Here is a 13,248-nt window from a genome sequence, read left to right as displayed (position 1 = left end):
GGAACAGATGCATTTTGATCTTTTGTGATCATTAGTGAGGCTTTTAGGCTGGGAGTCAAGCTGAAATTAAAATACATTTCTGCTAAGAAGGCAGTGCAGAGGATATTTGGTTAACACTGTAATTACAAAAGAGAGACAAAATACCAAAATGATTTTTCTGCAGTGATAATGACAGTGACTCTGTTTGTGCTTTAATTTGATTGGTGCAATCCAGGCATGTATTTAAATATTTGGTTGCATCACTTCAAATCCAAACACCGCCTGCTGTGATTTTGGAGAACGGTGCTTTGTAGTCACATCAGGTCAATTCCTGACTCCTGACAGGTGATTCTGTTCTAAGTGAAAGCACATAGAAAACAAATAGTGTTTGGTAAAGATTTGGTGTTTTACATTATCTTCATTTTAACTTTGGTAAACAAGCTGAACGAGTGGACTAGTGTTCATATTGGATTTTAATAGGATGTAACTGGCTCTGGGCATCTTGCCCACAGTTTGTTGACACTGCTGTAGTAGTTCATGGCTAATAGGAGGTGAGGCTGTTGACAGAATGTTTCCTCATCTGAAGCTCAGAATGACCAGATTCTCACATGGGCATGTTTTCCATTCAGCCGTACGTTCTTATATTAGGAACAGCATGACATGGTTAAACAGTCAGTGCTGCTCTGTCACTGCTTGTCTACCAGAAATCTATAGTTTAGAACAGTGGAGTGATGGTGCTACCCAACAAAGCAGCCTAGATATGCACGACTTTGTAGCAGATGTGTCGCGTCAACCTGCCCACTCATTAAGATGTCACAATTAGTGGTTCAGAGCCTGCCATTTTGGAGTTTCAATCCTTGTCCTTGTGGTGGAAAACTGGAATTCTGTGCAAGTCCATACACTGCTCCTCAGGGTGGGGGAAAATCAATTCATAATTCTCCTCTTCTGTGATTTTGAATTGATTCTCAGATACTAAAAAGTATCCATTTCATGCCTCTGTACCAGCAACAGCTGAGGCTGGAGGTATTATGCCTTCAGGTTGTCCTACTGAACACAGTATGTAGGACACTTTCAGTTCGACTCAAGGAGGAACTGATTAAAGGTCACTGTGACCTGAACATGTTTTTAGACTTAACGCAACTCACGAACCTGTTATGTCAAGGATGCTATGAAAGAATTTCTGCAGTATTGGCACAGATGTTTTGTTTCACTTGTCAAGGAACTGATGAGAATTGTGTTTTGTGAGGCAATAACTCAATAATTTATTAGCTAAATATTACAAAATGTTACACAATTGTCTAAGAATAAAAGGATGAAGTGATGATGTTTTATTTAAAAAAAGTTAAAGGTCTTTTTTACAGTGATATCATCGTGTTCTCAACACCATCACTCAGAAAGAGACAGGGAGATGAATGTGCATATAGACCGGCAACTGAGACGATGATTAAAATCTGTAACTTAAATTCATTCATAATAATGTTGATAGAACTAAAAAGGGTCACCTTCAGCAAACACTATGATGAGGGTATGTTTTTGATTTGTTTTGAATGACTTAATACACTGCCCATTCAAAAGAAAAGTTGCATACTCTAATATTTTATTGGACCGCCTTTATCCCCAGCAACAGTACTCATTCGCATGGCATCATTTCGATAAGCTTCTGCAATGTCACAGCGTTTATTTCTGTCCAGAGTTATATTAATTTTCTACCAAGATCTTATATTGATGATGGGAGAGTCGGACCACGGCACAAAGTCTTCTCCAGCACATCCCAAAGATTCTCAGTGGGACTGAGGTCTGGACTCTGTGGAGGTCAATCCATGTGTGAAAATGATGTCTCATACTCCCTGAACCACTCATTCACAATGTAAGCCCCATGAATCCTGGCATCATCGTCTTGGAATATGTCCATGTCATCAGGGAAGAAAACCTCCATTGATGGAAAGACCTGGTCATTCAATATATCCAGGTAGTAGCTGACCTCATTCTTTGGTCGCATAACGTTTCTGAACCTGACCAACCCCAGATCATAACCTTAATCCCCACAGGCTAGTAGGCACTAGGCATGATGGGTGCATCACTTCATCTGCCTCTCTTCTTACCCTGATGCACCCATCACTTTCGAACAGGGTAAATCTGGACTCATCAGATCACATCCATCCATCCATTATCTATACACCGCTTAATCCTCATTAGGGTCATTGGGGGAGGGGCTGGAGCCTATCCCAGCTGACTCGGGTGAAGGCAGGGGACACCCTAGACAGGTCGCCAGTCTGTCGCAGGGCTACATACAAAGACAAACAATCACACATTCACACCTACGGGCAATTTAGAACGATCAATTAACCTCAGCATATTTTTGGACTGTGGGAGGAAGCCGGAGTACCCGGAGAAAACCCACGCATGCACAGGGAGAACATGCAAACTCCATGCAGAAAGATCCCGGGAAAGCCGGGACGCGAACCAGGGATCTTCTCGCTGCAAGGCGAAAGTGCTAACCACTACACCACTGTGCACTATGCTAACTGGCAAATTGAAGCCTTTCTTTCTGATTAGCCTCACTGATCAGTGGTTTTCTTAGAGCTACACAGCTGTTTAGTCCCAATCCTTTGAGTTCCCTTTGCATTGTGCATGTGGAAATGCTATTACTGTCACTATTAAACATAGCCATGAGTTCTACTGTTGATTTCCTACCATCATCTAAGAGTTTGTTCTGACCACATTTGTTCCTCGACGATGATGGTTCACCACTATCCTTCAGGTTTTAATAATGTGTTGGACGGTTCTTAACCCCATTTTAGTAGTTTCAGAAATCTCCTTACTTGTTTTCTTTGCTTGATGCAGGCCAATAATTTGACCCTTCTGAGAGAGATTAACATCCTTTCCATGACCACAGGATATGTCTTCCAACATGGTTGTTTAAGAAATGAGAAACTCCTCACTGCATCAGCTAGTGTTAAATAAGTTGTTGCAGCTGAAACATATTCATGACTGCAGTAATTATCCCATGGAAGGCTCTTACCTATTTGCTTAGTTAAATCCAAGTGGCGTCTTTTTTTTTTGGACAAGCAGCGTAATTAGCTTTGCAAGACAAATGGCATAGTAAAATTCAAATGTTAGAACAAATATTGGGCTTAAAATAGCCTGTTTCCTTCCTAGTTTTTCTCTTTGGCATATTCACCTTTATTGGACACTTTACAGAGAGGAGAACGGCATGCAGTAAAGGTTTCTGACTGGAGCCAGTTGAGTTATGTGACTCTCAGTAAGCATGCAGCTACCAGGAAACACCTAAACAACCTATTTCTGTCCAGATGTCATTTGTTAATTTGAATTCATGCAGAATGAAAAGCCCTTTTCATTAATATCAGTGTTATGTTTTGTTTTTCTAGTTAGAGTGGCATATTGAAGCTTTAACACCTACATTTTGGAGGTCTTGTGTCTGCTGCAGATGAATTCATTCTGCTAAAGGAACATAGTCTCCTCTGCTGTGCTGCAGGAGTCAGTTTTGGGTAAACTGCTGTGTGCCGTTTGAAAGGTTAAAGGCTTAGAAAAAAACAAAACAGCCGAAATGTCAGCTCTCTTCTTGCAGTTGGTGTGCACACAGAGGTCACGGAAGAAGCCCCCACTGATATTGAAGTGAATGACAACAGTGATAGCATGGCATATTACTGCCTCACACAAAGCACTGGGTGGCCTTTGTGTGCATCGGGGGCAGGCGGGGAGGAAGCCCAGGCCCTCTCTGTGGCTCGTCTGTGAATGTGAGATGCCTCTGTTGTCGGGCAAAAGAAACCTCAGTCTGGTTGATTCAGTGGGAAATGATACAATATCTATTCTTGGCACAGCTGCGGGTCGTGACTGAGGTCTTGTGGTGTGAGCAGTGACACATATATTAGCAGTCCCATCCCAGGTCAAGGCTCCCCTGCAGGAATGCTGGAAACACACACTCATTGAGCTGCATTCCTCTAGCCAACATACTGTCTTTTTATACCAGGGGTGCGTTTTCCTCGCTTAAGTTCACATCTGGGTGGGATGCTGTGGCTGTTAGACCACAGGTGATTTTTGTCTGTTTGGTTTGTTGTCAGTATTTTGGGCAGTGTTTAAGGAAATGGATTGTTCCATTGTCACACAGTCTATATGTTCCTGGTAGATCCCTCTATGCTAATGCACATGCTGTAACACAGAAACACTAGTGGTGCCACAAACTTTCTCAAATGATGTCAAATTTGATGCTTGTTATTCTCAAAATGATTTAAATTCCTTCAATGTGGAAGAAAACTCAGATCTTGGACAGATGGTCAGACAGGAATCCCGCTGATGCACAACATTAAACTGCATAATAAAGGTTTATCGGTAGCCTTTGTTAATGTGAGTTCAGTAAAAGTTATCGCCTCTTTAGTGATGTGCTGTCGTACTGAATTGGCTCATAGTTTAGCTTCCTCTCTTGCCAGCCAAGCACTCTGTTGTTGCTGGAAGCTGGTGGGAAGATGAACTACTTTCCAGGCAATGCCAGAGTCCCTGCAGAGATTGTGCTGCATGCTGCTAGTATGCAGTTTGAACGTTTAGTGCTTCAAGTTTGTTGAGGCTGTTAGGAACGTTGTGGTGCAGCTACAGCAATGGTACATTATGCACTAAACAGAGCATCTGGTTCTTCTGTTTAATGAATCTCAGCGGAGAAAACCAATCATGTTCAAATACAGATTTCTGGTTTTAGCTGCCCTTCCTGTCTGACCTGTCTCCTGGGTCTGTCCTGCCTTCTGTTTGTCTGTGGCTGCAGCACTTTTAGATGAACTGGAAGGAGTGGAAGACTTTGTAGCACGTTTCACCTCCCAATTTACTAAATGTTACCTGTAAATGGTCCTTATGTATATGACACCTTTTAACCTTAGCTCAGTTCTACACAGATCATCATATCATTTATTTATTTCCTACATGAATTTTCTTTTAAATACACTACCGTTCAAAAGTCTGGAGTCACTTAGAAATGTCCTTATTTTTGAAAGAAAAGCAGTTTTTTTCAGTGAAGATAACATTAAATGAATCAGAAATACAGTCTAGACATTGTTAATGTGGTAAATGACTATTCTAGCTGGAAACGACTGATTTTTAATGGAATATCTCCATAGGGGTACAGAGGAACATTTCCAGCAACCATCACTCCTGTGTTCTAATGCTACATTGTGTTAGCTAATGGTGTTGAAATGCTAATTAATGATTAGAAAACCCTTGTGCAGTTATGTTAGCACATGAATAAAAGTGTGAGTTTTCATGGAAAACATAGAATTGTCTGGGTAACCCCAAACTTTTGATTGATCATATTGCCACAGAGAAACATTTCTGCAACATACTCTGTTAACACCACAATCCAGAATGCACCCCAGTGTTTCTTGTGTTTTTTGTTTTCTTATAAAATTTCCCTTTGTTCACATATTTAAGCAGCTTTCTACAAAGTAATTTCCTGCAGGGATTATTAAAGTTATTCTGTTTCTAATATGTTAGGAGTTCCTTTTTTTCCTAGTTAGGCATGTCAATAATTGATGAAATAGTGTTTATAGTTTAACCCTGTGGACCTCATGTAGTTTCTGGATCGTTTTTACTGCTGTCACATTTTTCCTCACTGTGGGGTCATTTGTCACTGCGTTATAGAGTCCTGCACCTCTGTGGAAAGAATACGGCATGGCTAAAGGTGGAGAGAACTGAAAAATGTCCTCTGAGGGGCGACCCGTAAACGGGGGCACATGGCCCTTTGCTCTCTCTCCACTGTCCTACATAATAAAGCCTAATAGGCCACAATAATAATAAGATTTTTTTTTAAAAAGTCCTCTGAGCTGTATGACACAAAAAAGTTATATTTCCTAAATGATTTGTATTACAAATTTGAAAAAAACAAAACAAACACTGTGCCGTATGTACAAAATATGTCCAAATGCCCACAGATGTGTTATCGATAGTATAAAAAATGGTGGCTGTACATGCTTTTTGAATTTTTACCATCTCCACAGACCTGGTGTTTGTCACACTGCTCTGTACATAGATATTTCACCATGCCGAATGTAGCTTCCAACAACTTACTGACACTTGCTCCTGTGTGTACTGTTTATGAGCTATGCTGCATTTATTTTATAAATCCACTACATTTTATTTTGCTCTCAATTTCTGTAATTTGTTTACTCACTTGTCTCCTCTCTGCTCTGTGTGACAGCTCATAGTTTTTAGTTTTTGAAGAATCTGGTACAAACGGTTTATTTTTGGCAACTGTTTAAGAGGGACATGAAGAATAAATGTATTTTGGTGAAATATCACAGTTTTAACTTAGATTTGATTAATTTTCCTGACAGAACTGCATATCAACCGCTATTTTTTTCACGTGCCCAATCAGTGGAGTCATTTTGGTGATTTTGGTGTTCAGAGGTTTCAAATATTTTAATTATATTCATGATTTCAAATGTATTGGTCATTAATACAGAAGATGAGAGATGTGCGGTACAACATAGAAAAATCATTGTATATTTGCTGGATTCATCTTTTCTTTTGAAACAAATACCTAACTACTGTTAAACTATTCAAATACAACAAACACAAATCCTATAACCCTTGATGGGGGGGTAAAGGCTCACAAGCCCAAAAATACTGTGAACCAGTGGCACATTTAAAGTTGCCACATTTATGCATAGAAACAGGTGAGCGACCTTATATCTGTGCATTGTGCAATGATCTGAACAGCACATAGTCTCACCTGGTAGATCCACTTCCTGACAGCAAACTAGTCTGAACAAATCTGTAAACTGACTTAAGAGTTTCCTCTATCAGTTCTAATTTTCCACAAGTTTTTATTTTCTCCCTTTGTGATCATGTTAGCTGTTATGTATCATTCAGCACAGTGTTTGCCTGGAGCACTGAAGCGAGCAGTATAGTTTTGTTTACAACCAGACACTCTGAGCTGAAGCTCCATTATGTAGAGAAAAATGGAGTGTGGGTGGCCGCAAACAAAGTCTCAAATGAGCAGGGTTGTCTGTCTTTTGTTCTTTTTATTCAGTAGTAAAGACAATAAAATTGAAACAGGCTTTTCTGACAAGTTTGACTGAATTTAGCGCCACATATTGTGTGTCTATTTAATTGTATTTGTTGATTTCCTTTTACCATTTCCTGTCAAAAGAGCTCCTCATGTTCACACCTGCAACATCATGGGCATTTGTTATATACATTACCGTTCAAAAGTTTGGGATCCATGAAAGCTCACACTTTTATTCATGTACTAACATAATTGCACAAGGGTTTTCTAATCATCAATTAGCCTTTCAACACGATTAGCTAACACAATGTAGCATTAGAACACAGGAGTGATGGTTGCTGGAAATGTTCCTCTGTACCCCTATGGAGATATTCCATTAAAAATCAGCCGTTTCCAGCTAGAATAGTCATTTACCACATTAACAATGTCTAGACTGTATTTCTCATTCATTTAATATTATCTTCATTGAAAACAACTGATTTTCTTTCAAAAATAAGGACATTTCCAAGTGAGCCCAAACTTTTAAACGGTAGTATATGTGTGCTTAACACTTATTTTCAGTGTACTGTTGCTGTTTTCAAGTAAAAAGCCTCCACGGATGCCTTCTTACGGCATGTTTAGCCCTCATTAGACTCCTGGTAGTCGAGGATGGATTACCAACCAGGCAAAGTAGGCAGCTGTTCCAGGGCCCAAATGCTCCATGCTCACTGAGGCAGATCGGTTGCGATTATTTGAATAATTGGAAATGGGTGTGGAAGTTCCTGTAAAACACCAAAAGAACCTTTTGGTGACAGCTACATTATCTCCTGCTCTTGGGGTCTGGTTTAGTGCAGGTAAAATCTCATTTAAAGACCTTTTGTGCTTCCATGATGCATATCCCTAAATGATTTTGTGTTTAATCAAGTTGTCATAAACCAATTACTAATGAATGCATACACACATGGCTGCTACAAACAGATGATTACAGCCTGACTCAAATCAAACATATTTGGGAACTGTTTTGATAATCAGTTAATCATTTGGTGTTTCAAAACCAAACCAGTCAGTTTCCAGCTAATCAGATGTAAGGATTTATGCGTTTTAGTCACACGTGGGAGTAAACTGTGTTCCACTGAGCAGCCCTGCTGGAGACGAAAGAATTTTGGTGAAAATTGTAGCGGTGGAATTCTAAGGTAGCCATCAATCTGTGCAGAGGCTCAGATTCCTGGCTGTGATAATTTCTGTACGTCCTCTGTGTTTTTCTCTATCCTGATAAAGAGCAGACCGAGTGGAGCGTCTGCTGCAGAAAGTGAGATTATTGCCTGACATGCAGCTCTCCTGTTGTTACTCAGAACACAGCTATTTATTACACAGGCGGGGTGCAGACTTGCTGCTTATGTGCTAGAAGTCCGATTTGTGCACTGAACTGTTGTTGGAATTGCTGTGTCTGAATAACGGATCATTTTGTGTTTGTTTATTTAAAACATTCAAAAGAGTTCTGTCTGAATGTGTTTTGTGTGCACAAGTTTTTCACTGAAACAAGTCGTTCCTCTTGATCCCACAAACATGCTTGAAGAGCCCTGCTTATCACTTCAGAATGAAGTGGCGAACCGTAAAGTGTGTTTTGTAGCGCTTCGTCAGGCAGCCAATTATGTGAAAACATCTCCAGCATTAAACGCTAACAGAAGCTGCTGTTGACTTACTGTGTTGCTGCTGTAGAATCAAGGCTCCTGAGAAGCGGCTGCAGTCATCAGCTCTGCTACTCTTCAGCTTTATCTCTGCGGGCAAATGAAGTTCTTTTGATCGCTTCTCACTCTGTTGGCATAATGACTCACACAGGCCATTGCTCTTTATTGTTTTAATGAATTACTAATAATATGACATAGGATAGACGTTGGGAAGGTTTTCTGACTGCAGCACATTAGATAGATAATTATACAGACAAGGGGTGTCTGAAAGTCTTCAAAAGGCTTAATAAGTCAGCTCCTTCAAAACCCCGCATTAAAAGTCTGACAGTTTGTTTATGAAGGTGTGCCCATTTGAAATAGTTAAGAAGTTATTTTACTCATTGACTCTAAAGAGCAAACGTCTATACACTGCCATACCCAGTTGTTTAAAGCAACTAAGCACATTTGCTCAAGTACTTCACATAAGACGGGACTATTTCTGTTTTATGGGACTGTATATTTCCACTTCACTATGTTTATCTGACAGCTTCAGTGAAGATGATGATTTTACACAAGATAAGTTTAAGATGAAACTAGTGGTTTCCTCTCTTTCTGGCTTATTACAAAAAGTAGTGTGCGGCTGACTCACATTTCAGATGTCTGTGTTGATAACTGCTCCGCCAAACTGTGACTTTTCCCACTAAGCTCCTCACATGGTTTAAGTTCAATAAATGTGTCAATGGTCAAATATCTCACTAAAAAACAGAGATTTGAGAAATAGTGGAAAAAATTGAAAGCAGATTTGTGGACCAGAGCTTTGTTTTCTTCTTTCCTCTCCTGTTAATCATGTGATGAGCACTCAGATTCATCTGCTCTCCCTCTATATAAAACTGGATATGAAATTGTTCAAACTAGTTCCTCCTGCAGCAGCTCCAACAGTAACATGCTGCTGACACACTAATGCTTCACTATTATATATACATATATATACAGTTGAAGACAAAATTAGCCCAAAATTTTATGTTTTTTTTTTTTTTTCCAAAATTTTCCCGTCTGGAACTGGGAATCTTGTCAAGCTTGGTACTTGGTCATTTTGTCATTTGACACCATTAATCATATTCTTCATAAAGTAAATAGTATTTTAAATGCCACTGAAATGAGTGACACTGCGTTATGCGTATGAATATTTTCATTATCCAATAACACATGACAAAAAAATCACTAAATAGAAGTTAACTAATAACATTAAAATGAAATACCTGCATACATGTTAATGTGCACATGCCTGTGCTGAATGTGGTTACACATTGTTCCAGTTGAGTTTATTCTGACACAGCCAACATGCATACCTTATTTTCGTTTTCTAGATCAAAATACTGTCAGACTGCACTGGTTTTATGCTTCTGTCATCTGTCCCACTTTCAGTTTGCTGGTTAAGAACGTCTGAGCCTTACAGTGGGAAGAGAAAGGTTGCTGTCTGTTGGTGCTGCAGCCACATTGCCAGTTAACATTAATAAATTAATAACATTTAGTTTAGCTGATGAGTATTTTTGGTACCGATGAGTGAATGTAGTAATGTTAAAGCATTTAGTTTCTGTCCTTCTCCCACCAGTATTACTGTGAGCACAGATTGAACTGCATTCATATTTACAAGGTCTGCAATATTCTTAAATTAAATTTGGTGAACACTCAGACATTTAGTCATTTAGTGATGGATGCCTGAGTTGCAGAAAAAGCCGCATTACAGTAAAAGGAACCCAGAACTGAGACTGAGGGTTAAAGGCAGAGACTGTGGTCTGAGGCCAGCCAGATCTCCATATTGAGGTGTTGACTGTGTGAAATACAAGGCTCATGATTTAATTCACACACTGACTCAGAGGAACCACTGAAAACCTTCAAATCACAATATTAAGAGATCTTAAAATTACACTTTATATTTGTATTTATCAGCTCTGTGGTTGGTTCTGGTTATTTTGCAGCTTTTAAAAACTGTATCATTAAATATATTTTGCACGGCTGTATTTGCGATACTGCCAAGTATACCACCAGAGAAAGAGATATATCTGTCAGTTTGATATAATGTAGGAGATATTTCCTCACCTTGTAGAAGACGAAGGGCTACTCTTATGAAAATGCTATACAGTGTAATAACAACCTCAGATTTCATATACATGATAACATTTAAAATGCAATGTAAGTTTGTGCTTTGTTGCATCTACTCTCAGATGTATGTCACTTTGGATAAACATTTGTGCTAAATTAAACTGTAGAATTGTAGAAATTGCTTTATCAAAGAAACAAAAGTGACTGTGGATGCACTGAGTTTCTAAATTGTCCGCAGGTGTGAATGTGAGTGTGATTGTTTGTCTCTATATGTAGCCCTGTGATAGACTGGTGACCTGTCCAGGGTGTCCCCTGTCTTCACCCTAAGTCAGCTGGGATAGACTCCAGCCCCCACGACCCTGATGAGGATTAAGCGCTGTATAGATAATGGATGGATGGATATGCAGACAGAGGAGAAGCTAAAAAAAAACCCCGTAGGGAGGTTGGGTCAGAATGAAGACTTATCTGGGCTGGTTTAGAGAGGGGAACAATAATCCAAATGGAAGGTTTGACTGAAAAGTGTCTGAAATAAAACGTTCACTCGCTTTGCCTTGTGGCATCCAAATGTGAGTAAATGTTTCTTTCCTGTGTGCTGACAGTGCCGGTCCTAAAGGAGACAACATCTATGAGTGGAGGTCGACCATCCTGGGCCCTCCAGGCTCCGTGTATGAGGGGGGAGTGTTCTTCCTGGACATTGCCTTTACACCAGACTACCCCTTCAAACCACCCAAGGTGAAAATTATTCTGAATGCTTGCTACTCAACAAAGCCTGTTCTGTAAAAACTTGGCTTAATTTCAGAAATGTCATTTTCATATTTTCCACTAGAGGGTGCCTTTAGCCTTTGGAAAGCAGCTGCTCCTACGACTGAGCTTAATTCCCAAATCCTCAAGGATGTGGGATTTATGGAGGAGCTGGTACAACCAGTCTGCATTCAAAAAAATGTAGAAATTCACTGTGACCTCATGTTCCTAATATCTTGCTGCAAAATGTGATATGAGGCCTTTTTAGAATCCTTAACCAATGTTACTCCTCATTTCAGCATGCATGTGGTCGGTGAGTTCCACATTCTGCTGGGTGTTTTAGATTAAATTCATGCAACTGAACATGCTACTCATTTGGATGTTGAACTGAAACTTCAGCATAAATGGCCTGATGGCATTATGGAAAGAATAAAAGAGTTTCTTCCCCTTGAGATTTTTCAGTGGAGTTAGACATATAATAGAGAAGAAAATGTATTAAAGCTGTGGCTCGTGGGCTTCTGTTGTCTGGTTTATGTGTCCAGGTGACGTTCCGTACGAGGATCTACCACTGCAACATCAACAGTCAGGGAGTGATCTGTCTGGACATCCTGAAGGACAACTGGAGTCCTGCTCTGACCATTTCCAAGGTCCTACTGTCCATCTGCTCCCTGCTCACAGACTGCAACCCTGGTGAGAGCTGCAACACATACTAGCGTGATTTGACCCAGTAACTGTGCACACCGTGGATACTATGATATTTAACCCTCTAAATCCCAAACCTGGGGCCTTTTTGCTCCTGTCACATTTTTTCCTCGCTGTGGCTCATTTTCTTTACTCCAGTATAAAGTCGTGCAGCTCTATGGAAATGACACAATCATGGATATAGGTAGAGAGAACTCAGATATGTCTTTGGGCAGTATGACTGTCAGAATGCTATAAAAAAACTAAAGTTGTATTTCCTTGATTATTTAAAAAAAAAAAATCAAAGAAACTGAAACCAACAGGTACAAGTGTTACCAGTACTGGGACAAATGGAGACTCTATACATTGTAGATACTTTACTACCCACAATGTAACTTTTCTTCCACACTCGTCTTCTGTCTGCTCTGTAAACACAGCCTGCAGTTCTGCCCAAAAGTCTATGAAAACTTGATGGTTCTTTCAGTTTTTAGGTCTGATATATGATGTGATTTTGGCTTTTTTCCCCCTTTGTTTTAAATTAACACCCCTTTCAAACCTGACTGCAGATTTTGAGGTGCAGATGTATTTCTAGCAGTGCTGTCAATTTAGCAGTTTTCTTAGACCGTTTTAGTGCCTAACTGTATTTCTTGAAAAGGCCTGTTTTTCTCATTAAAAGTGCTGTGATGTGGCTGTATTCAGTCAAACACTGAGCAGCCAGACAGATGTGTGAATGACCTGGTAAAGTGTCTGGTAGCTTTCACTGCAGTGTTTGGATCCTCTCTTTTCTTGATGCTCTCACAGCCTGTACAGTTGTCTCCATATAAAGGTTTATGTTGAAATTAAAAGTCGATTTACATTCACATTAATGCAATGCAGCTTTAAAATGATCATAGCTAGTGAACTTTGTTTTCCATTATTTTATGTAAATAAGCTAGCTGCATTATATTCAAGGAAAAATGCAGATTAGTGTGTGATGTCATCTGGAGTCTTTTTGAGCAGGTTTAGCTACACTCTGTTGAAACTAGGTGACAACATTGATCTCTAATGTGAACTGGTCAAACTGCTTGAGGAAATTAATTAAAGAATTAA

General features: G+C 39.7%; 1 protein-coding gene across 2 annotated transcripts in view; it reads left to right on the top strand.

Annotated features, from left to right (window-relative positions):
- Positions 1–13,248, top strand: part of ube2e1 (ubiquitin-conjugating enzyme E2E 1) — a 30,181-nt gene that overhangs the window by 14,620 nt on the left and 2,313 nt on the right. For both annotated transcript variants that reach the window (XM_023277540.3, XM_023277542.3), the window contains exons 4-5: positions 11,337–11,469; positions 12,021–12,168. In XM_023277540.3, coding sequence (XP_023133308.2) covers positions 11,337–11,469; positions 12,021–12,168 — 281 coding nt within the window. The remainder of the gene's footprint in view (positions 1–11,336; positions 11,470–12,020; positions 12,169–13,248) is intronic.

The sequence above is a fragment of the Amphiprion ocellaris genome, chromosome 15 (genome assembly GCF_022539595.1).
Source record: "Amphiprion ocellaris isolate individual 3 ecotype Okinawa chromosome 15, ASM2253959v1, whole genome shotgun sequence".
In the NCBI taxonomy this organism is placed as follows: Eukaryota; Metazoa; Chordata; class Actinopteri; family Pomacentridae; genus Amphiprion; species Amphiprion ocellaris.
This window is presented reverse-complemented; position numbering and strand designations above follow the sequence as displayed.